The sequence below is a fragment of the Mustela erminea genome, chromosome 6 (genome assembly GCF_009829155.1).
Source record: "Mustela erminea isolate mMusErm1 chromosome 6, mMusErm1.Pri, whole genome shotgun sequence".
NCBI classification, from domain to species: domain Eukaryota; kingdom Metazoa; phylum Chordata; class Mammalia; order Carnivora; family Mustelidae; genus Mustela; species Mustela erminea.
The window spans coordinates 90,353,209-90,377,845 of NC_045619.1; the positions used below are offsets into that span (position 1 = coordinate 90,353,209).

Below are 24,637 nucleotides of genomic sequence, written 5' to 3' on the forward strand. Positions count from 1 at the left end.
CACCACTTTCCACTGATTTTCTTGCTGAATTTGTAACTCTATCCTTTATATGATGTATAGTTATTTTATTTGATACAGGTATGAAGTAAGATAGATCACATACAAGATAAATATCATATGATTCACTTATATGTGGAATTTAAGAAACAAAACAGAGGAACATAGGAAAAGGGAAAGAAGAATAAAATAAGACAAAATCAGAGAGGGAGACAAACCATAAGAGACTTAAAAATTTTGTTAAGATTATTTATTTGACAGAAAGAAAGAGAGCTTGCACAAGAATGGGGCTGGGAGAGGGAAAGGGAGAAGCAGGCTTCTTACTGAGCAGAGAGCCCCACATAGGGCTAGATCCCAGGACTCTGAGCAGAAGTCAGGTACTTAAGGACTGAGAGCCACACAGGCACTCCAAGAGACTTTTAAACAAACTGAGGGTTGCTGCAGGGAAGGTGGGTGGGGGAATGGGCTAAATGGGTGATGAACATTAAGGAGGCACTTGATATAATGAGAAATGAATGTTGTATGCAATTGATGAATCACTAAACTCTACCTCTGAAACTAGTAATACACTGTGTGTTAATTAAACTGATTTCAAATTAAAAAATAGATAAAATACATTTTCTTATAACTTTTTCTTTGACATGGTTAGAGATTTTCTTACTAATTATGTATCCAATTGAAGATTAAAAAAATACTTTAAACCATCTTCCCATTGTTAGTGCACTTATTTGGAAAATAAGGATTAAGGAATAGTCCTTTAACTTTTGCAAATGTAGCAGGGAACTTCGTATTTCTTTTCGAGAAGGAAGTAAAACTAGGAAGTGTTGAAGTTTTCTATTCGTTAAACCCACTGCTCGTGTTTAGATTAACCTTGAGCTCCTATGGCCTTTTCAAGACTTTTTGTCCCCCTTAGATTTCATTAGAATTTTTAGGAATCATTCGCATTGTGCTAATTTGTAGGCATTTTAACGTTATATTTATTTATGAGTTGGTTCTACAACAAATACATTTTAATAAAATAGAGTGATTTCCATAGTTTTGTTAGCTCATTACAAAACACTGCAAAGAATAATGATGTCTCTACTTACTAAATGAAGTAGTCTGAGAAATTTCAAGGATAAAACATTCCAAGTGCTAAAAAAAGAAAGAAAAATTACTTAACTTCTTTATGACATTGACCATGTTAGATACTATAAGACACTGCTTCCATGGAACAGTATATGAATCTTGGTACTGTTTACAATATTCTCATATTAAAACAAACCAACAGCTAAACTATTTAAGGCTTAAGACAACAATAAATTACATGTTGATTATCAGCTTAATTAACTTGATGTGTTTAATCATTTGAAAAAGATGATTATTAGGATAAATTGTGTTTAAAATAACATTTTAAAATGAAATAAAACTGAAAATTAAAAATCATGCCAATTTCAAATACATGGTACAAATTTCTTTTATCAGCATTGGACCAAAATCTATTACACAAAAATGTACAAAAATCTTATGGGAAAAATTAAAATTTATGTTCTTCACGTAGTCTTGGCATATTGATAATTATAATCCTGAGGAACCTGACCAGTGTGCCCAATAGACTCATCAGAAAATATCTATTATTGAGAAATACATATTGAAATGCAAACATTATAACTTAAAGAAAATATAGATAGTTCCATGAAAATTCTATATCCTCCCCTATGAGATAAAACAGTCGTTTAATTAACAGTAGGTCCCTCTAATGTCCCTGGGATCATTTCCCCAAGGCCATTTATACTTTTAAGTATTATTTCTAAAATATATCAACCATTTAGTGCCAGTGCAAAGCAGGCTCGTCTGCCTAACATATTTGCTTAATTCTTTTTTTTTTTTTTTTAAGATTTTATTTATTTACTTGACTGAGAGAAAGAGAGTCATTCTCTCCCCTGAGCCGAGAGCCCTACATGGGGCTCAGTCCCAGGATCCCGAGATCATGACCTGAGCTGAAGTCAGACGTCTAACTGACTGAGCCACCCAGGCACCCTGGCATTTGCTTAATTCTGAAGATCTGAGCTAATCAACAAAATTTCTTGTTTTTAAAAATATCATTAAGTTTCCAATTAAAGAAGAAAATATGGGATTTTATTTGGTAAGATATATCCCAATATTCTTTATGACATTTCATTCTTCAAATTTAAGAAAAAAAAAAAACTAGTTTTATCAGGGTATCTGTATAGAATAATAACATTTTAAGAAAAATGAATATGGGACTTCATTTATGGAAAAAGGAGTAAGTTTATGCTTTATTAAAATAAAAAAAACAAAAACAATAGGGCTCTTGTTCTGTCTAGAAAGCTATAGTATGCTAAAGAAAAGAGCATTAAGAGAAAAAAAAATGAGAGTTGTATATTTAAGGAATGCTGGGGATAACAACTATACAAACTATTTCAGTTCAGATCCTGGGTTCGTTCATTCTCCAATTTACTAACTTATACTTTGTGTTGTTCTGTTCTAGTTAGAAGATTTAATAACAACCTGAGCTTTGGCTTGTTTTCCAAATACTAATGATGTAGTTGCATTGATCCATAATATTTTTTTTTTTAATGAGAAAACATGTATTTGTGAAAAACAGGCCAGAATGAAAGGTAAAATCTATTTCTTCAGAAACGTTTGAAGTTGACATGCTTAGGAGTTGAAAAGCTCTTTAACCTCATTAGACATAGCTAACTACAATAGTGGACTTGAGTAAATGTCATTAAATTATCAAAATGTCATTCAACAAGTAAAATAGTATATTCTCCAGAGCTATGCAGTAATCATGGCAACTCAGTCACAGTTTGAAAATTAAAAGGAAAGACATTAATATAAATCTGTGGTAGTGACTATAATCACTGCTGATGAATCTTTTTTTTAAAAAGGATATATATATATATATATATGTATGTGGATATATGTGTGTGTGTGTGTGTGTGTGTATGTGTATGTGTGTGTGCAATGTAATGTAAAGGCAAGGTGAAAAATGTACAGTGCTAATTATCAAGAAATCAAGAAACTGACAATTTTCTTGGGCAGCCTTGTTCATATTTACATTAGAGACCATGGATGGTACACTGTAGATTTTGATCACTCAGAGTTCAACCGTTCAACCTAGCATTGCTCTCTGCTACATCAATATCAGAATTCTGAGAGACAGTGGTGGTTTAGGCATTTTAGGCATACACAAAATCATAATATAGTAAATATAAATGAACAAATATCAATAAAATATTTATACCTTCATCAACCCTTATTCTTTTTTTCTCAACACAAAAAGTGGAATATTTTTAGACCCATAACAATTTTAGAGTTGTGGCAAAATATTGGTGAGCATGATGATACATATGAAGCTTTTTATCAGTTTTGCTCAATGTACCAACAATATTGTTGTTGCTATTACCAATGGCGAGAATGGTATTGAAGTAGTTTTGCAATTGTGGTGAGAGGGTATTGGGCACAGTCACTATTATATGTTATCTATTATCCTAGAACCCCTAGGGGAGTGGAGAGCATGGGATCACGAGAGTTCCTTCCTTACACTATTGAGGACTTTGGCTCAGAACTTACATAAGCAAAAAAGACAGGTGAGAGAGAACCAGGAGTACATATGTTTAGGGTGGAATTAAAACATGGAATCTTCAATTGAATCAATTGTTTCAGAGTAGATCTATATGCTGTGAGTTTCCAGCTCCTCCTTTCAGAGAGGAAGCCCATTTTAAATATAATTTTACTCTACAATGAAGTAGTTAGGTTTTTTCCTCAAAATACATATTTTAAATTTGAAATATGTATTGTAACGTAATAGATCCAATATTCACCTAGCTCCAATATTTGAAAAACACAGAAACATTGCTCATCTCAGCTTCAATGTACCATTATGAATAATTGTTTTTTCCAACATGTTTCTGTGATGATTAATGTTTGATATGTTATTGCTAAGTAAAATTTGTACAGAAAATATTTGTATAATTCTACTTTCAGTCAAAATATTTTATCCTAAATAAGATACAGTGCTTGAGTTCATAATAATTGAGTCAGTACTTTTATGACTGGACTAGATTTTTAGTGGACATTCAATAGGGGCTCTCACTTCTGATCATGTGATCTTGAAAACGATTGGCTGCTGTTGACGGTTTGGGTAAACTACTTCATAATGTTGCTGACTTGGCAAACATTTGGGGTATCCAAGTTGCTTGCAGAGACCTTGAACTGACATTAACCCTTCCCTCAAGTGTATGTCCTGGGTAACAACCCAAAAAGTCACAAGGAAATATAAGTTCCTGCTAGACCCTGCCCAATTGCCCTTGTGATAAATAATAGTCTCCCTTATCTCCCAGGTGCTTCTCTTTATATGCCCTTAGATAAAACTGCTGGGAAGCATAACAAAATCCTGTTCTTTTCCATTTAAATTGACCAACATGGACTTAGCCAGGGAATCCCCAAGTACTCCACACTTGGGCTCTAATAAAAGCATGTGCCCTAGCTCCTGTTCCACTCTTTCTGCCTGTGCAAGTGTTGACTTCCTGATGTGCCTCCTTGAGAGAACCTTGTGCCTCTTCCAGAAACCAGTGGGTAAAAAATTCTGTTTTCTTTCCCTTGTGGTCTTTTGTTGAACCATGCTCAACATGGTACACACCAACTTTACTTAATAAATGATAATTTGACAAAGTCACAACACAGTGGGAAGCAGATCTGTTTTGATGGACAGAAATTAAAATGAGTGTTGGAAGGTGGACTTCTCTATTGAATGTCATATTCATTCAGAAGTTTTGTTTTGTTTTCTATTTATCATGAAAAAAATATATATCTTGCATGAATCTTATTCATTGCTTATCACCTTGGTGCATATTTTGTCTTATCAGTGATCACTGTCTGAAGCTCATATTCTTCACCAGAAGCATGCTATTATCATAATTAAGTGGAAGTAGTTTAGGCAGATAGTCATTACAATAGGATCATCTACTACGTTTTTTTTCCCTTTTTTAAAAAAATTACTTTTCAGCGTAATAAAATTCATTGTTTTTGTACCACACCCAGTGTTCCATGCAATACGTGCCCTCCTTAATACCCCCCACCCCTTCAAAGCCCTCAGATTGTTTTTCAGAGTCCATAGTCTCTCATGGTTCACCTCCCCTTCCAATTTCCCTCAACTCCCTTCTCCTCTCCATCTCCCTATGTCCTCCATGTTATTTCTTATGCTCCACAAATAAGTGAAACCATATGATAATTGACTCTCTCTGCTTGACTTATTTCACTCAGCATAATCTCTTTCAGTCCTGTCCGTGTTGATACAAAAGTTGGGTATTTATCCTTTCTGATGGAGGCATGATACTTCATAGTGTATATGGACCACATTTTCCTTATCCATTCATCCATTGAAGGGTATCTTGGTTCTTTCCACAGTGTGATGACCGTGGTCATTGCTGCTATAAACATTGCGGTACAGATGTTCCTTCTTTTCACTACACCTGTATCTTTGGGGTAAATACCCAGTAGCACAATTGCAGGGTCATAGGGAAGCTCTATTTTTAATTTCTTAAGGAATCGCCACACTGTTCTCCAAAGTGGCTGTACCAACTGACATTCCCACCAACAGTATAAGAGGGTTCCCCTTTCTCCACATCCTCTCCAACACACATCGTTTCCTGTCTTGCTAATTTTGGCCATTCTAACTGGTGTAAGGTGGTATCTCAATGTGGTTTTAATTTGAATCTCCCTGATGGCTAGTGATGATGAACATTGTTTCATGTGTCTGATAGCCATTTGTATGTCTTCATTGAAGAAGTGTCTGTTCATATCTTCTGCCCATTTTTTGATATTATTGTCTGTTTTGTGTGTGTTGAGTTTGAGGAGTTCTTTATAGATCCTGGATATCAGCCTTTTGTCTGTACTGTCATTTGCAAATATCTTCTCCCATTCCGTGGGTTGCCTCTTTGTTTTCTTGACTGTTTCCTTTGTTGTGCAGAAGCTTTTGATCTTGATGAAGTCCCAAAAGTTCATTTTCGCTTTTGTTTCCTTTGCCTTTGGAGACATATCTTGAAAGAAGTTGCTGTGGCTGATATTGAAGAGGTTACTGCTTATGTTCTCCTCTAGGATTCTGATGGATTCCTGTCTCACGTTGAGGTCTTTTGTTCATTTTGAGTTTATCTTTGTGTATGGTGTAAGAGAATGGTCGAGTTTCATTCTTCTACATATAGCTGTCCAGTTTTCCCAGCACCATTTATTTTTTCCTGCTTGGTTGAAGATTATTTGACCATAGAGTTGAGGGTCATCTGTGAAAAGAGAGACTTTGACTTCTTCATTGCCAATTTGGATACCTTTTATTTTTCTTTGTTGTCTGACTGCTGTTGCTAGGACTTCTATTATTATTTTGAACAAGAGTGGTGAGAGTGGGTATCCTTGTCGTGTTCCTGATCTCAAAGGGAAGGCTGTAAGCTTTTTCCCATTGAGGATGATATTTGCTGTGGGCTTTTCATAGATAGATTTTATGAAGTTAAGGAATGTTCCCTCTATCCCTATACTTTGAAGTGTTTTAATTAGGAATGGATGCTGGATTTTGTCAAATGCTTTTTCTGCATCAATTGAGAGGACCATGTGGTTCTTCTCTCTTCTCTTATTGATTTGTTCTATCACATTGATTGATTTGCGAATGTTGAACCATCCTTGTAGCCCAGGAATGAATCCCACCTGGTCATGGTGGTAACCTTTTTAATGTGCTGTTGGATCCTATTTGCTAGGATCTTGTTATCCATCAGTGATATTGGTCTGAAATTCTCCTTTCTGGTAGGGTCTTTGCCTGGTTTGGGGATCAGGGTAATGCTGGCTTCATAGAAAGAGTCTGGAAGTTTTCCTTCTGCGTCAATTTTTTGAAATAACTTCAGAAGAATAGGTGTTATTTATTCTTAAAAATTTTGGTAGAATTTCCCCAGAGAATCCATCAGGTCCTGGGCTCTTGTTTTTTGAGAGGTTTTTGATCACTGCTTCAATCTTGTTACTAGATATCAGTCTATTCAGGTTGGCAGTTTCTTCCTGGTTCAATTTTGGTAGTTTATAGTTTTCTAGGAATGCATCCATTTCATCTAGTTGCTTAAGTTATTGGTTTATAACTGTTGATAATAACTTTTGATGATGGTTTCTACTTCTTTGGTGTTAGTTGTGATCTCTCCCTTTTCATTAATAATTTTATGAATTTGAGACTTCTCTCTTTTCTTTTGGATTAGTGTGGCCAATGGTTTATTGATCTTACTGATTCTTTCAAAAAACCATCTTCTAGTTTCATTGATACGTTCTACTGTATCTCTGGTTTCTACCTCATTGATCTTTGCTCTAATCTTGATTATTTCCCTTCTTATGTGTGGAGTTGGTTTGATTTGTTGTTGATTCTCCAGTTCTTTAAGGTGTAGAGGCAGCTGGTGTATTCTGGATTTTTCAATTTTTTTGAGGGAGGCTTGAATGGCTATGTATTTCCCACTTAGGACCACCATTGCTGTATCCCATAGGTTTGGACCAAACTCTCTTCATTTTCATTGGTTTCCATGAATTGTTTAAGTTCTTCTTTGATCTCCTGGTTGATCCAAGCATTCTTAAGCAAGGTGGTCTTTAGCTTCCAGGTGTTTGAGTTCCTTCGGAACTTTTCCTTGTGATTGAGCTCCAGTTTCAAAGCACTGTGATCTGAGAATATGCAGGGAATAATCTCAGTCTTTTGGTATCAGTTGAGTCTTGATTTGTGACCCAGTATGTGGCCTATTCTGGAGAAGATTCCACGTGCTCTTGAGAAGAATGAGTATTCTGTTGTTTTAGGGCAGAATGTTCTGTATATATCTATGAGGTCCATCTGGTCCAATGTGTCATTCAATGCTCTTGTTTCTTTATTGATTTTCTGCTGCAATGATCTGTCTATTTCTGAGAGATTCATGTTAAGAGTCATATCTTGACTTTTTATCTTGATTAACAGTTTTCTTATGTAATTGGAAGCTCCCATATTGGGGGCATAGATATTTACAATTGTTAGATCATCTTGGTGGATAGTCCCTTTAACAATTATGTATTGTCCTTTTGTATCTCTGACTACAGTCTTTAGTTTAAAATCTAATTTATCTGATATGAGAATAGCTATCCAAGCCTCTTTTTGAGGCCCATCGGCATGAAAGATGCTTCTCCATCCCTTAACTTTCTGTCTGGGTGTATCTTTAGGTTCAAAATGGGTCTCTTGTAGACAGCATATGGATGGGTCCTGTCGTTTTATCAATCTGCAACCTGTGTCATTTTATGAGTGCATTTAGGCCATTCACATTGAGAGTGATTATTGATAGATACATTTTTATTGACATCGTGTTACCTTTGAAGACTTTCTTTCTGTAGATTGTCTCTATATTTCTATTCAATGCTATTCTTAAGATTTTTCCTCTTTTATAGAACCCGCCCCCTTAATATTTTCTGCAGTTTTGGCTTGGTGGTCACATACTCTTCCAAGCCTTGCTGGTCTTGGAAACTCTTTATCTCTCCATCCCTTTTGAATGTCAGTCTTGCTGGATAAAGTATTCTTGGCTGCATGTTCTTCTCATTTAGTGCCCTAAATATATCTTGCCAGCCCTTTCTGGCTTGCCAGGTTTACGTAGATATGTCTGATGTTATTCTGATGGGCTTTCCTCTGTATGGAAGAAGCTTCTTTGTCTTGCTGTCTTCAAGAGAGCCTGTCTACAATTATGATTCCTCATTCCTACTATCAGGTAAGGACTTTCGAGAATCTATAATCGTGGGGGTAGACTGTCCTGCCTCTAGTATATGAACGCTGGTTCCATTTGTGAGATTGGGAAAATTTTCATGGAGAACTTGTTCCACTATATCTTCTAGACTTCTTTCTTTCTCCTCCCCTTCAGGGATTCCAATAAATCTGACGTTAGAACATTTTATGGCATCATTTATTTCCCTAATTCTGTTTTTGTTGCTTCTAAGCTGTTTGTTCCAGGCTTCCTCCTGATCCTTTCTCTCTGTTTGTCCTCCAGATTACTAATTCTATCTTCTGTCTCAATTACCCTTGCTTTTAGAGAATTTAGATTAGATTGGAACTCATTGAGAACATTGTGAACATCATCCCTGGTGGCTTTCAGTTCTGCCCTAATCAATTCTGTTTTGTCATCCATGGCTTTCTCCAACCTAGCTATTGCCTGGATAATTGTTAGCCTGAATTCCCTTTCCAACATATTGTCTATGTTGACAGCCATTAGCTCTGTTGCAGAAGGCCCATCCTCTGAATTTTTCTTTTGTTGGGCATTCTTCCTACTAGTCATTTGGGTGAGAGATGGCTGAACAGATGTAGCTGGATGTATTGACCATGGTGCAGTCAAAGTGCACCCTGGAATGCTTCTGAGCAATCAAGAGTCCCCACCCAAATGAAAGAAAAAAGAAAGAAAAAGAGATAGAGAGAGAGAGAGAAAGGAAGAAAAGAAAGACAAAAAAGAAGCCTAAGCCCAAATGGGCCCCAAGGTAAGATTTATGAAGTATACAAACAAAAACAGACAAACAAAAAGACTGATAAAAGTATATGACAAGAGAAAAAATATTTATATATATATAAAAGCAAAAAAAAAAAAAAAAGAAGAAGAAGAAGAACCTCATCAGCAAGAACCCCAAGTATAAGATTTAAAAATATGGAACGCTTCACAAATTTGCATGTTATCCTTATGCAGTGGCCATGCTAATCATGTATTGTTCCAATTTTAGTACATGTGCTGCTGAAGTGAGCACCATCTACTACTTTTTAAAAGTATGAAGTAAGTCCAGGGAACAAAAAGATAAATTATGAGCTAGTTTCAATTTTCTAATTTTTTATTATATTAATTACATGTTTCTACCGAATGGAGTACATTCCACACCATTATTCACTCTGTGCATACGTGAAATAAGTCAAGCAGAGATAGTCAATTACCATATGGTTTCACTTACTTGTGGAGCATAAGGAATAACACAAAGGACATTGGGGGATGGAGAGGAGAAGTGAGTTGGGAGATATTGGAGGGGGAGACAAACCATGAGAAACTATGGACTCTGAGAAACAAAGAGAATTTTGGAGGGGAGGAGGGTGGGAGATTGGGTGAGCCTGGTAGTGGGTATTAAGGAGGGCACGTATTGCATGGAGCACTGGGTGTGATGCATAAACAATGAATGCTGGAACACTGAAAAGTAATAAAATAAAATGAAATGAAAAAAAGATATATATATTTTTCTTAATTTTATCTTATTTTAAACATTCTTTCTGCTTCAGAGAAATAGAATGGTGAGACATGTGAGCACAGAGATGCAGTTATGGCTTTTATTGATATTTTAAAAATTATGTAGATATTTAAACAATATCCTTTGATGCACATATTTTGATTCTTACAGAGAAAATACTCTAAGATATGATTTGTGAAAATCACACCAGAGTCACTGAATTTATTCTTCTCGGTTTTACAAATAACCTTGAGATGCAAGTTTCCCTCTTTATTTTGTTCCTCATCATCTATACAGTTACTTTGTTGGGCAACTTCCTTATCATCACAGTCACCAGTGTGGATTCTGCTCTTCAAACACCCATGTACTTCTTTCTCCGAAACCTATCACTTCTTGAAGTCTGTTTTACCTTGGTCATGGTGCCAAAGATGTTGGTGGATCTACTGTCTTCAAGGAAAATCATCTCTTTTGTAGGCTGTGGGATCCAGATGTACTTTTTCTTCTTCTTTGGCAGCTCTGAATGCTTTCTCCTATCTATGATGGCATATGATCGCTTTGTGGCTATTGGTGACCCTCTCCGTTATTCAGTCATAATGAATAGGTCCTTATGCTTATGGATGGTTCTCGGCTCTTGGATGTCTGGTGTTCCTGTCTCTATGCTACAGACAGCTTGGTTGATGGCCCTTCCTTTCTGTGGACCAAATACTATAGACCACTTTTTTTGTGATGGTCCTCCAGTGCTGAAACTAGTCACTCAGGATACAACCATGTATGAAATGCAAGCACTTGCTTCCACACTACTATTTATCATGTTTCCCTTTTCCCTCATTTTGGTCTCCTATACCCGCATTATCATCACTATCCTGAGGATGTCCTCTGCTACTGGTCGCCAGAAGGCATTCTCTACTTGTTCTTCACACCTCATTGTGGTATCCCTTTTCTATGGGACAGCCAGTTTGACCTACTTAAGGCCCAAATCCAACCAGTCCCCCGAGAGCAAGAAGCTAGTGTCATTGTCCTACACTGTCATCACTCCTATGTTAAACCCCATCATCTACAGCCTCAGGAACAATGAAGTGAAGGGGGCAGTCAAGAGGACATTTACTCAAAAAGTCTTGCAGAAGTTAGATGTGTTTTGAGTTCCATTTCTTAGTGTTTCTAAACAAAAAAGAGACAGCAGAACCCACAGACAAAAGCTTAAAAGGAGTACAAGATTAGCTCTGATTTTTTCAGTGTCACTTGTTGTGATAGACGGGTCTTAGTGTATCAGTCAGACTCCCAGCAAGAGACAGATGGTACTCTTGGGATAATTGAGAGAATATTTATGAGGGCTCTGTTTGTGAATTGGGGGGCAAGACTAGATAATTGTCATACAACTCATATGATGGAAAATCCACAAGTCTTGATCTGAAGGTGTAAGGAGAAGAAGTATTACCTGGAACCTGGAGGATGCTACAACTATATGTAAAGCCACACAACTGGAGAGCCCTGTTCTTTAGAGGAAAAAGGCAGCCATCCTGGTCTTATGCTATTCTGAACCTCTCAAACCTGATGATGAAGATTTGATGATGTTTCTTCATCAAACCAAATCTGAGACAGAGGACAAGAATTTCTGCCGACGCAGTATATAAAGTCCAGCCTTGTGGGGCACAGATCAGAATAAAAAAGTTATGAAGCATAAATGAAAATACTTACCAGAGACCCCATATATTCTTCACATAATATGATGCAAGTATAATCTTGTAATGTGCTTTAGATAACTTTTAAAAAGATGTATCGAAAAGTGGGGACTTGTAGTTGCCAAGAATTCACGGTACAAATTCTTTACATAGGTTGCTGCTTTAAATGAGGTTACATAATAAGATTACCTTCATATGAATATTTTATAATATGGTTCTGGACCTCTTTGATCATTGGCTTAATCATCTATTAATTTTTATTTTATTTTTAAAAGATTATTTATTTGAGAGAGAGAAAGAGGGGAAGGAGTAAGGAAAGAGAATCCCAAGCAGACTGCATGTTGAGTACAAAGCCTGACAGGGGGCTCAGTATCATGATCCTGAAATCATGACCTGAACCAAAAACCAAGACTCCACACTCAACTGACTGAGCCATCCAGGGTTGCTTATTAATTTTTATTAATTAGCTCTTGCTTAGAATTTAAACAAGAAATACTTGCTTTCCACTATAGTAAAAGCAAGAATAGTGATAATAATAGCCAACATGATTTATCAAAGCATTAATAAATGCCCTCATGGGGTGTCCAGGTGGCTCAGTCAGTTGAACATCTGCCTTCAGTTCAGTTCATGATCCCAGGGTCTTTGGATCGAGTCCTGCATTGGGATCCCTGCTCAGTGGGGAGACTGCTTCTCATTACCCTTCTGCCCTCCCCATGCTCAAGCTCTTTCTCTCTCAAATAATTAAATAAAATCCTAAAAATCCTTAAATAAAATCCTAAAAAAAGATTCTCACAACAACCCAATGGGTAGATCCTATTATACATTTATTTTTCATAAAAGATGAATTAGGATCAGAAAATTTAAGAATCTTGACAAGATAGGGTTATTGAGAGGTAGTCACAGGAATTCAAATTCAGACCCTTCTACATTTGAAATTCAATATGTTAATTTTTTTAAAAATCTCTAGGACATTTTCATCCTGATAAAGCACCACTTATACATGGGAATATTGTCTGTAAGTCCATAAATGCCTTAAATCAACTAAGAAGACAAAATGAAATTGAGTCAAATGTAATTTTGGAAAATTTCACATTCCCACTCTCATAAAGATATATATTGAATATCCAGTTTATACCAATAGTATTTATTGCTCTAAATCTTCATTAGTCAGCATTTTTCTTAACTGTATAGGTTTTTCTTTAAGCAGCAACTAGCCTCTAGCCTTTAGAATAACATTCTTGGTCAATATCCCAGAGAAATTTAAAATCTTCACAAATTTGCAATTTGTGATGTTTATTTTAATTTTGATTTTCTGAAGTTTATATCCATTGAGCATAATGAGAGTTTGGGGTAGGAAATATCAGTGCCTTTAAATCTTTCTCCTTCAGTGGTCTTTTAATTGTTTAAGCTTAACTCACAATTCCAAATTAATGTTGCTAAATTCAGTGACCATCTGGTAAGACTATTGCAATGGTTTTCTTTTCTTTCCTTTTCTTTTCTTTTTAAAATAGATCTATTTATTTATTTGAAAAAGAAAGCACAGTGGGAGGGATAGAAGAAGAGTGAGAAAATCTCAAGTAGGTTTCCCACTGAAGGTGGAGCCTAACATGGGGCTCAATCCCCTGACCTTAAAATCATGACCTGAGCAGAAATCAAGAGTCAGATGCTCCCTGGTTTTTTACTATTTGAATGTGACTCAGAAGTAGATTGTGAGGTCGTAAAATCAGTTTAGTAGTGAATGTGTATGTGTTTAATAAGCTAGCATAATAAAATCAAGAATAGAATAACAGTAATTTATGAAAAGAGTTTATGGAAACACCTGATACATAATAAACCCTATTTGAGTGTATGATAGTATTATTTTTAGAATAACATAAAATATAGATTAGACCCAATATATGAAAGAGTATGCTTTAGTTATGCATTTTTATGTTTAGAGTGAAATGTAAAATTAATTTCATCCTGTAAGATGCAAGATAATTTTTCATAAGATATTCACTTATTTCATATCTTATCTGACTTAAAATCCATGGCTTCTTTGGGGAATTTATAATATAATTATTATGTTTCATATAATTTTCATATAATTTTTTAGTATAGTTATACATATATATTCATATAGTTTTATAAATTGAATGTAAGTATAAATAAATGTATAAATTTAGTGTAAGTATAAATAAATTCATAAATTTAATGTAAGTCACAGAGCCACAATCTCCTTGAAGAGACTTTTTTCAAGCTTGTCATCCTCAATTTACAAATTTACATATAGTTTTATAAATTGAATATAAGTATAAATAAATTTATAAATTTAAGTCACAGAGCCACAAACTCCTTGAAGAGGCTTTTTTTCCAAGCTTGTCATCCTCAATTTACAAATTGATTTCTTCTTTAGAGTTCCAAAAGCTAATTAATAGTCATTATTATATGTGAAGAGATGAATAAAAGGACTTATTTGATGAGTTGTTCACCCCCAAAATACTAAAATTGTTATCACTAACAATTCCAGAGTTTTCTTTGGACAAATATTTTCATCACTTTTTTTTTTATGGTGGTGATACAATTGTCTTTTTTAGTTGTATGAAAAAAAGGAATTTTTCTTAAGTTTAAAATTCCATAGATTTCTTCCATATATATGCCCCTATATTGTTATTTAGAAGACTTTCTGGAAATATTTCTTACAAATGTCTGTAATTTTGAGTGTCGAAGGATGTCTTAAAAGGCCAAAACTGGTACCTCTGGTACCCCTAAAATAAGAATTGGTTAGATCTTACTTTACATGTCATCCAATCCTGTCACATATATGAGAGCTGAGGCAAGAAGAACAATTAACATGTTGATATTTCAATGTAGTTTAAGAAGTCTATCTGGTTTATCACAAGGGTGGTCAGGTCAAATTAGTGAATCCAGTCCAATGTATAATATTGCTTTATATTTATATTTAACATGCAGGAAATAACACAGCCCAAAGAGAGTTTTAATTGTGGTTAGGAGACAAAACCTAAGAGCAATTAATAAAAATGTAATTATATAATGAGGAGATAAAGCAAAATTCTCAATTGCCAAAATCAATGCTACAAAATGCACATAATACATGTTTATAATCTCAGACTACAAAATAATATTGATAGTGAGTGCTGTGGACTTTCAGGTAGTAGAGTGAATGAAATATACTTCAAATGCTGATTCATTATGGTATGAAACCTACATATTTGATAGTCAGATAATCAATGTTTTGAACTCAGGACCCAATACTCAATAACTGTTTATCCCCCATGAACCATCATCTGTGCTACAGGCTTGTTGCAAAGTCCTGTGAGTTTCTATTGTATTACCACAATTCACTATATTCAAAAAGGAGGAAATAGTGATGAATTACTGACCACTTAGCCTCTGGACTCCATATTTTGAGTCTTAGGGAAGGCAAAACCATTTTCCATGGATAAAGTGAAGGCCAAACAGTATTTTACCAGACTCCCTTAGAGCTAGTTTGTGGGCTCGTACACTAAGCTTAACTAGTTCATCAAAATCAAAAGCTTCTGCACAGCAAAGGAAACAGTCAAGAAAACAAAGAGACAACCCACGGAATGGGAGAAGATATTTGCAAATGACAGTACAAACAAAAGGTTGATATCCAGGATCTATAATGAACTCCTCAAACTCAACACACACAAAACAGACAATCATATCAAAAAATGGACAGAAGATATGAACAGACACTTCTTCAATGAAGACATACAAATGGCTATCAGACACATGAAAAAATGTTCATCATCACTAGCCATCAGGGAGATTCAAATTAAAACTACATTGAGATATCAACTTACACCAGTTAGAATGGCCAAAATTAGCAAGACAGGAAACAACATGTGTTGGAGGGGATGTGGAGAAAGGGGAACCCTCTACACTGTTGGTGGGAATGCAAGTTGGTGCAGCCTCTTTGGAGAACAGTGTGGAGATTCCTCAAGAAATTAAAAATAGAAATTCCCTATGACCCTGAAATTGCACTACTGAGTATTTACCCCAAAGATACAGATGTAGTGAAAAGAAGGGCCATCTGTACTCCAATGTTGATAGCAGCAATGGCCAAACTGTGGAAAGAACCAAGATGTCCTTCAATGGATGAATGGATAAGGAAGATGTGGTCTATATACACTATGGAGTATGATGCCTCCATCAGAAAGGATAAATACCCAACTTTTGTAGCAACATGGACGGGACTGGAAGAGATTATGCTGAGTGAAATAAGTCAAGCAGAGAGAGTCAATCATCATATGATTTCACTTATTTGTGGATAATAACAAATAGCATGGAGGACATGGGGAGATAGAGAGGAGAAGGGAGTTGGGGGAAATTGGAAGTGGAGGTGAACCATGAGAGACTATGGACTCTGAAAAACAATCTGAGGATTTTGAAGGGATGGGGGGGTGGGAGGTTGGGGTACTCGGTGGTGGGTATTATAGAGGGCACAGATTGCAAATAGCACTGGGTGTGGTGCAAAAATAATGAATACTGTTATGCTGAAATAAACAAAAAATAAATTTAAAAAATTAAGCTAAAAAAAAAGTTTTCATCCTACACAAAAATAAATGCTGTAATTTTGTATTGTGATGGGTTTTACTCATTTGAGAGAGCTACAGAGACAGAGAAAGAGAGAGCACAAGCAAGGGGAGAGGTAGAGATAGAGGGAGAAGCAGACTCCCCACTGAGCCAGAGCCTGACACAGGACTTGACCCCAGGACCTGGAGATCATGATCTGAGCCAAAGGCAGATGTCCAACCATCTGAGCCACCCAGGGACCCTCAATTTTTAAAATTTTAATGTGCACAGAAATCAAATGTGAATAAAGCAAATTCAAACAAGTGGTAGGAAAAAAAGTAATCTTACTTTTAAAAAACTAAATGCATTGACATCAAGTAATATTTGATGGGGGAGCTAAGAGTACTCAATGGAGAAAAGACAGTCATTTCAATATTGTGCTAAGAAAATTAGATATTCACATGTAAAAGAATAAAACTAGACCTTTATCTTATACCACTCACAAAATTTAATCGGATTAAAACTTAACTGTAAGACCTGAGACTCACTTTGGTCATCCATAAAGGAACACATTCTAAAATTATATGAAACAAAAATTTGACAACAATAAAGAGTAATGTATGGATTATAAATGGCAAAGTGGTTAGGAGACGGTGTAGGAATTTTCATGGACAAGTTTGCAAAAGGAGCTTAACTTTAAGTTGAAAAAGAAGCATGCTTGGTGTTTAGCAAGAGAACACAGACAGCAAAGATCCAAAAGAAAGTAAAAGAAGCTGTTTGCATATTAACTGGCATTTTCTCTTTTTCTTATACACTTGTTTATAGATTGGGCTTTTATTTTATTTATTTATTTTTTAATTTACAGGTTTATGTTTTTAATGATTCTCAAGTATTGATTTCTCTTCAGCATATTCCATACAATATATATGATCATTGTTGTGAATGGAATTGTGTCCTCCTAGAGATAAGTCGAGCTCCTAATAACGGATATGTGTGAATATGACTTTATTTGAAAACAGGGCATTTACACGTGTAATCAGTGATGATAAAGTTATGCTAGATTGGGGTGTGACATAAATCCAATGACTAGGGTCATTATTTAAGGTGAGATTCAGAGACACAAAGATATACAGATCCACAGGACTGACAGCCATGTCAAAATGGAGGCTGAATATGGAGAGATGTGACTGTAAGCCAGGAGTACTACAGCTTGTTGGCCAGCACCAGAACCTAGAAGAAAAGCATGCAACAGATTTTTTCCTCAGACCCACCAGACTTTTGGCCTCCTGAACTGTGAAAGAATGAATTTCTGTGGTTTTAAGTCACTGGTTTGGGGTAATTTGTTATGGCAGCCCTAGGATAGCAATATGGTTGCCACAGCTTTTTAGTGATTAGATGATTCTTCATGAGCTGTATGGTAGATGGGTAGGAAGATGGCCATGTCCTTTGCAATGTTACGCTACAGGTCCATTCAGCGGGAAAATGTCTGTTTATCATTCTTTGAATTTAGCTTAGTCCTATGACTTGCTTTTGCAAAGAGATGCGACAGAGGAATATTGTGACAGTTCAGAGTGTAAGAATCAAGAAACCAAGAATGCATTCTCTCTCTGCTTCTTGAACCCCACAATTCGCATGAGAACAAGCAAAGGTCAGTCAGCTGGAAGAGACAGCTATTGAAGCTGAGCTGATTCATCCCTCCTGAAGCCATTCTAGATGAGCTTACAGCTAGTTGATTCCCCAGGATGTGGGAGAACCATGTCCATATCAGCAGAACTGCCTAGCTGAACCATAGACTCATAAATAATAATATATGCTTGCTGTTGTAAGACACTAAATTTTGGGGAGCTTTGTTATATAGAACTGGCAAAGTGATAAAAGATGCATGACTAATTCCAGATAATTCCTGGTTAAGGATCACATTCGTCTTGACTCTAACTAAATTGTTCCTACTGTAAAGCACGGTGCAGAGAATGTTAACCACGTATTGTAACAGAGCCTACTTACCATTTTTGTTACCCACGTGATGTATTGAAATCTCCCTGCTTTCATATATCTCTCTGAATAATAACTTCATTAACTCAAGATTCCAATATTGTTTTCCATTTTTTCTTGGACTTTTTTACATGGCTCAGATTTCCACTTACTTTCTGGATCTCATCACTACACTGATCTCAGCAGGAACTCTAGCTCCAGGTAGAAAATATTCTTAACCACCCCATTAGTCCCCAGATACCACTACTCTCAATATAGTCTCGATACATCACCTTTTAGAAAATAAAACCTGCATTTACTCACTGAGGTTTATGACCTAAAAAAAAAAAAAAAGTGATTAAGAATAGCTATTTTAAAAAGAATAGTTATAAATAACATTTGCTGTATGCTATATTTTAAAACCAGAAAAAATGGTAATGCTATGATGTTGAGTATTTTGGGAAAATATACAAAGGAAACAGAATATCGGAATAGCTTTTTGTTTATAATGCTTAATTAGAGAAATTAGATTAGCAGTTGGTCAAAAAATCGGCCCTTTATTCCTTCTCCTTTTGGAAAATACCCACACGGTTGCAAAGCTTAATAATCCTTTCCCACTGAACTTATCTACTATGTGAGAGTATGGGGTCGGTTGCAAGGTAAGAATTAAAAGGGGTATGAGAAAATTTTAAGATTGGTGAGTATATTTATTTTCTTGATAGTAGTGAAGTTTTCATAGGTTATGACATATCTCAAAACTTATGGAACTATATATTTTAACCATGTAAAATTTACTATAAATCAACTATACCTCAATAAAACAGAGTATCTAATTTAGACATCTAATTTGGCTTAAATAAATCCTCAACAAATATTTACTCAGCAAAGATATCATGCTGTGTGTCCTTCTTGTAGAGATTACATATATATATATATATATATATATATATATATATATATGCACACTCTCTGATATATCATAAAGAAACTGGTAGTTGCCAAAAACTTGCACAGGCATACAGAGAAGCTAGTACATAAAGTCTTTCATTTATTGGAGCTTACAGTTTAGTGAGGATGCTAGATGATAAGCACATAGCAAATAAAGAAATAACAAAATCTAAGAGTGGTGTGAACAACAACAAAAATATCTATTATGCATAAAATATCAAGCCAGCTAAGTGTTAGACAGTGATTGAGTAGTGGTTATCTTGATAGTATGATCAGAGAAACTTCCCTTGAGACATGCCCAATTCTGAGATCTCGGTGATGTGAGGGAGTTAGTCATGTGATGTTTAGAGAAAGAACAGCCATTGCAAAGTCTTTGAATTGACTTTGAGTGGGCTTTGAGTTGACTTTAAGTGGGCATAGGAGACAAAGAAATAGCAAAAGATCCATTCACATAAACCAAAATGAGTAAGAAAAATAGTGGTAGATAAATTCTAAGAGCAATGGAATGACAAGAAAGGCTTGGCGGGGGATTTCAATCTGCTTATATGCTCTTGGTTTCTTTTTCTTCTTCTTTTTTTAAAAGATTTTATTTATTTATTTGACAGAGAGAGAGGTCACAAGTAGGCAGGGATGCAGGCAGAGAGAGGGGGAAGCAGGCTCCCTGCTGAGCAAAGAGCCCAATGTGGGGCTCAATCCCAGGGTCCTGGGATCATGACCTGAGCCAAAGGCAGAGGCTTTAACCCACTGAGCCACCCAGGTGCCCCTTTGTTTCTTCTTTTTACCTGCTAGTTTGACCTATGTTTGTTGGGACAGAAAGCCAGGCATTCCAGAGTATTTTGAAGCAGACAAATTTTGATGACCCAAGGACCATTTCCCAGTGGGTCCTAAACCTTTATATTCTCTGATTTAGCCATGGAAGGAGCTCATTTGAAACTAAGGCAGAACCAATTCACCTGTTTGAGGTAGGAGAGGGTTGGTAATGGCTGCATTGAACTACAGATGTATATAATCTCTTTATTGTTTTGTCTGTTACCTTTCATATGTGCTTGTTGACACAACTGTGTACACATTATTTTTAAATAAAATGTTGATTGATGTAAGCAAATGCAGGTAAAAATTTCACAATATGACAGTTTAGCATATGTACCTATTTTCAGGCAGAAAATGTTACACCACCCTTACAGAATAGAACTTAAAATAAATCAAATCACACTTTTTTCTGTTTTTCCATGATGCCCATTTCCACTTGTCATGGATTCAATGACAACAAATTCAACTTTCCTCCTAAATGCTTCTTAAACTAGCAAAGAGGTCCACCACAGAAGGAGGCAGAGGGTAAATATGAAAGTTATATACAATTCATTGTAGAGATGATTTTACTTTAGGAGAAGGAATTGATATCCAGGAAAGTTGGGAAAGGTTTTCCACACCCTTTTAGGTACAAATAAACCTTTTTTTTTTTTTTTTTTTTTAATTTTAAGAAAAGAAAAGTTTCCTAGCAGTAAATCTTTTGAGTAAATATATCCTGTTTGGGTCAAGTATTTATTATTTGGTCATTTATTATTTGATCACATATGGTATATACATTATTTTTCTGGGAATAGCACTTATCTTTATTATAAAAGGTTTTCATTTTTTATTTTGCTGAAAGAAATTTGTTTGATATAAATTTTTCTTCTTATATACAAGTTCTCATTTTGTTCATTTTTTATCTAGTAGATGATGATGTCACTAATACATTAATGTTTTTGTTCTCATTTTTGGACTTGTTTATTTAATCAATAAAGTATTACTATTATGTGGGAATCTCTTACAAAATCTTCATTTTATCAAAAAATGATTATAAACAATGGAAATCTCAGGGTTTTAATGGTGTTTAGTGAATGCAATTGCTTGAATACTTTCTAAGTTAGAATTTTCAGTCTTAATAGCTAGGATCTCAAACTGGAAGATTAACAACAATATCTCCAAATTATCTGACACTAGCTATTCTCATGTAGAAACAGAATATCATTACCAATTATTCAAATCCCCAAATTTATTTCAACCTTTGGCAATATTTCAATTTAATGAGCTGTTTTGTCATAGTGGAAAGGTGTGCTCTGATATTTTTCTGCACATAAAATATTGTTGTAAAGCTCATTATTTGTGTGTAATTTTTATTTCCTACATTTTTTTATCTATACTCATTATGAAGCAGTCAAGATAATACTTTCAGACATAGATAGCCATTATTTCAACTAAGACTTAAATTTACATTCTTAATAAATTAATCTAATTGTCCTTAGCAAAACAGAATTTTTAATAACACTGATAAGCATATAGCACATTTTGCCTTTAAAATTTGTTTATATAGAGGTATTTAACAAAAGAAAAAATTTGTACAAAAGCACAAATTGATTGACGTTATATTAGGAACCCTGAAATTTTCTGGATATAATTCTAGACGATCAGTCTTCCTAACTTGGCAAAACTATTCTTTTGTTGTATGAAATTTTGGGAGTTTTCACCTTGATAGGATTATATTATGTGTGACTATTACTAACTTATTACATAGTATGATATGAAAATATGTCAACATATGTAGTAAAACAGTAGTTGAAAATAATTTTATTTTTTGAGTAGACAAAAGCATTCTTAATAGAATTTCCTTGTGTCTGATGATGAAAAATATTAAGAGAATATCCTGAAGAACTGTATGGATAAGCTTAATTGGAACTTTTGTTTGCATAAAAAACATAGCCTTTAATAATATAGGGATATGCCTCTAAAAAAATAAAAAAATATTTTACATTAACATTTTTACCAAATATGTATAATTTTCTGGACTCTGTATAAAAGATGTACATAAATAAGACTTTATTTTTATGGGTAATCTCTTTATGTTAAAGCTGGACAGATAAAGTGTATGTACTCGATATAACTGGAAAATAATTTGACTTTATGACCAAGTGTTATGTTGTGGTGAATTAGAATAAGAAGAGGAGAACCAATTATGGTTGATTGCAATCGTTAGATACAATTGTATGAAGAGCTGAGCTTGAGCTGACATTTAAGGAACTGTAATTTGTGGATGGGCAGTTCTTGCATATAGCAAAAAAGCACAATCAGTGAGATTATTTTGATTTAATGTTTTGCCAAGTACTGACTAATCCACATATCTACATTAAATGGTGATAGCATTTATTGAGCCCTTTCCATGATCAAAGTACTATAGGTAATATGAATTCCTAACACTTTTTTTGTCTTTTAGATTTTTTTAATTAACATATAATGTTTCAGGGGTACAGGTCTGTGTTTCATCTGTCTTACACAATTCACCGCACTCACCACAGCACATAGCCTTGCCAGTGAATTCCTAACACTTCATTAAGAATTACGGAAAAGGGGTGCCAGGGTGGCTGAGTTGGTTAAGCGTTTCCCTTCGGCTTAGATGGTGATCCCAGGGTCTGGGGATGGAGTCCTGCCTCAGGCTCCCTGCTTAGCAGAGAGTCTGCTTCTTGCTCCTACTTTCTTTCTCTCACTTGCTCACTCTGTCACTCTCAAATAAATAAATAAAATTAAAAAAAAAAAAAGATGAAGAAGAAGAATTAAGAGAAAAATCATCAGGCCTGGAGCCAGGGCTCTGCTACTGCAAGGAGGGTACTGGGTGCAGGGAGGTGCCTGGGCCAGCCATTGCCACCTCACTAGGTGAGCACAGCCCTCTGGCAGAGCAGGGCCCCGGCAGCCGCAGCATCATGGGCCAGGGCAGCATCACTCCTCCAAGACTCTGCTGGTGTTTCTCAACCTTATCTTCTGGGGGGCAGGTGACATTTTATACTATGTGGGAGCCTATGTCTTTATCACTTATGATGACTGTGACCATTTCTTTGAAAATGTGTATGTATACTCTTGCCTGTGGTAGTGATCATAGCTGTAGGAGCCCTGCTTTTCATTATTGACCTAATTGGCTGCTGTGCCACAATCTGAGAAAGCCACTGTGGACTTGCCATGTTTGTCATCATCCTATGCTTGCTTTTGTCACAGAGGTTGTTGTGGTGGTTTTGGGATGTGCTTACAGAGCAAAGGTGGAAAGTGAGGTTGATCGCAGCATTCAGAAAGTGTGTAAGACCTACAATGGAACAGAACCTGATGCTTCTAGCCGGACTCTTGATTATGTACAGAGACAGCTTCACTGTTGTGGAATTCACATCTAGTCAGCCTGGGAAAACACAGACTGGTTCAAAGAGACCAAAAACCAGAGTGTCCCTCGTAGCTGCAGCGGAGAGGCCCAGCAGCTGTAATGACAGTCTGGCCCACCCCTCTGACCTCTGTGCTAAGGGATGTGGGGCTCTAGTTGTGAAGAGGTTACTAGAAGTCATAATGCCTATTATCTGGGCAGCCCTGGCATTTGCAGCTATTCAGCTGCTGGGCATGTTGTGTGCCTGCATCATATTGTGCAGGAGTAGAGATCCTGCTTGTGAGCTTCTCCTCACCAGCAGAAGCTCATCTACTGTGCATAGTAGAAAACACAAGCCTGAGCTTGTTAGTCCTGTTCTGATTTGGAAGGTGAATAGAGCAGGTCTACTCTGTTGGCAGCCTGAGTTTGTTTAATTAAAGCACACAGGTATTGGACAAAGCAGCTTGGCTCTTCAATGGGCCGCCCTGCTTCCCTACCCACCTAGGACTTTCCTTTCCTCTATTCTAGCTGACTCTCCATGTCCCTAAGTTTTTTAGTATAGCAGTACATGTTCTAATTTCAGAACCATTTGCAGTTTGCATAGTGTGGGAGAATTGAAGGCAGCCTAAGCTCCTTCTGCTACCTCCATGGAATAATGGCGCTGCTGCCAGAGTATCACCGGACCCTTTCAGTCTTCACGATGGAGAAGTCTTGGCCAAAGGTCTTTGCGGGGAGGAAAAGGAAGCTGCCATTAAAGTTAACACCAGATGGTGCCCCTTGTCAATGTCCTTTTAAATAACATATACTGTAGTGCAATAAGATAGCAACCGCACAAAATTGCTAAGATAGATTTTAGAATCATAAAAAAAGAGAGAAATCATTCTAAGTTTAGACCTTCTGTAGGTGCACAGAATTATTATTCTAAATGAAAAAATTGAAAGAAGAAAAAAATATAAAAGAATAAAAAGAAGAAAACAACCAATTTCAATTTTAATTCTGTAGTTCATACCTTAATTTATATTTACTTTATTTGCTAATAAATTGAGAGTTAAAAGGCTGATTTAAGAAATCTATTTAATCAAATAAAATCTACCCTCTAAATTTATTTTAGATTTGTCTA

General features: G+C 35.7%; 1 protein-coding gene, 1 non-coding gene and 1 pseudogene across 2 annotated transcripts; 2 read left to right on the plus strand and 1 right to left on the minus strand.

Annotated features, from left to right (window-relative positions):
* Positions 1 to 9,653: 9,653 nt before the first annotated feature.
* Positions 9,654 to 9,756, minus strand: LOC116594578. Its single transcript, XR_004287292.1, has one exon. It is a non-coding gene; the product is annotated as a U6 spliceosomal RNA (small nuclear RNA).
* Positions 9,757 to 10,409: 653 nt separating this feature from the next.
* LOC116592509 (olfactory receptor 10A7) lies at positions 10,410 to 11,360 on the plus strand. The gene has a single exon (XM_032345692.1). The coding sequence runs from the start codon at positions 10,410 to 10,412 to the stop codon at positions 11,358 to 11,360; it is 951 nt and encodes a 316-aa protein (XP_032201583.1).
* Positions 11,361 to 23,265: 11,905 nt separating this feature from the next.
* LOC116593568 lies at positions 23,266 to 23,951 on the plus strand (annotated as a pseudogene).
* The last annotated feature ends 686 nt before the right edge of the window (positions 23,952 to 24,637 follow it).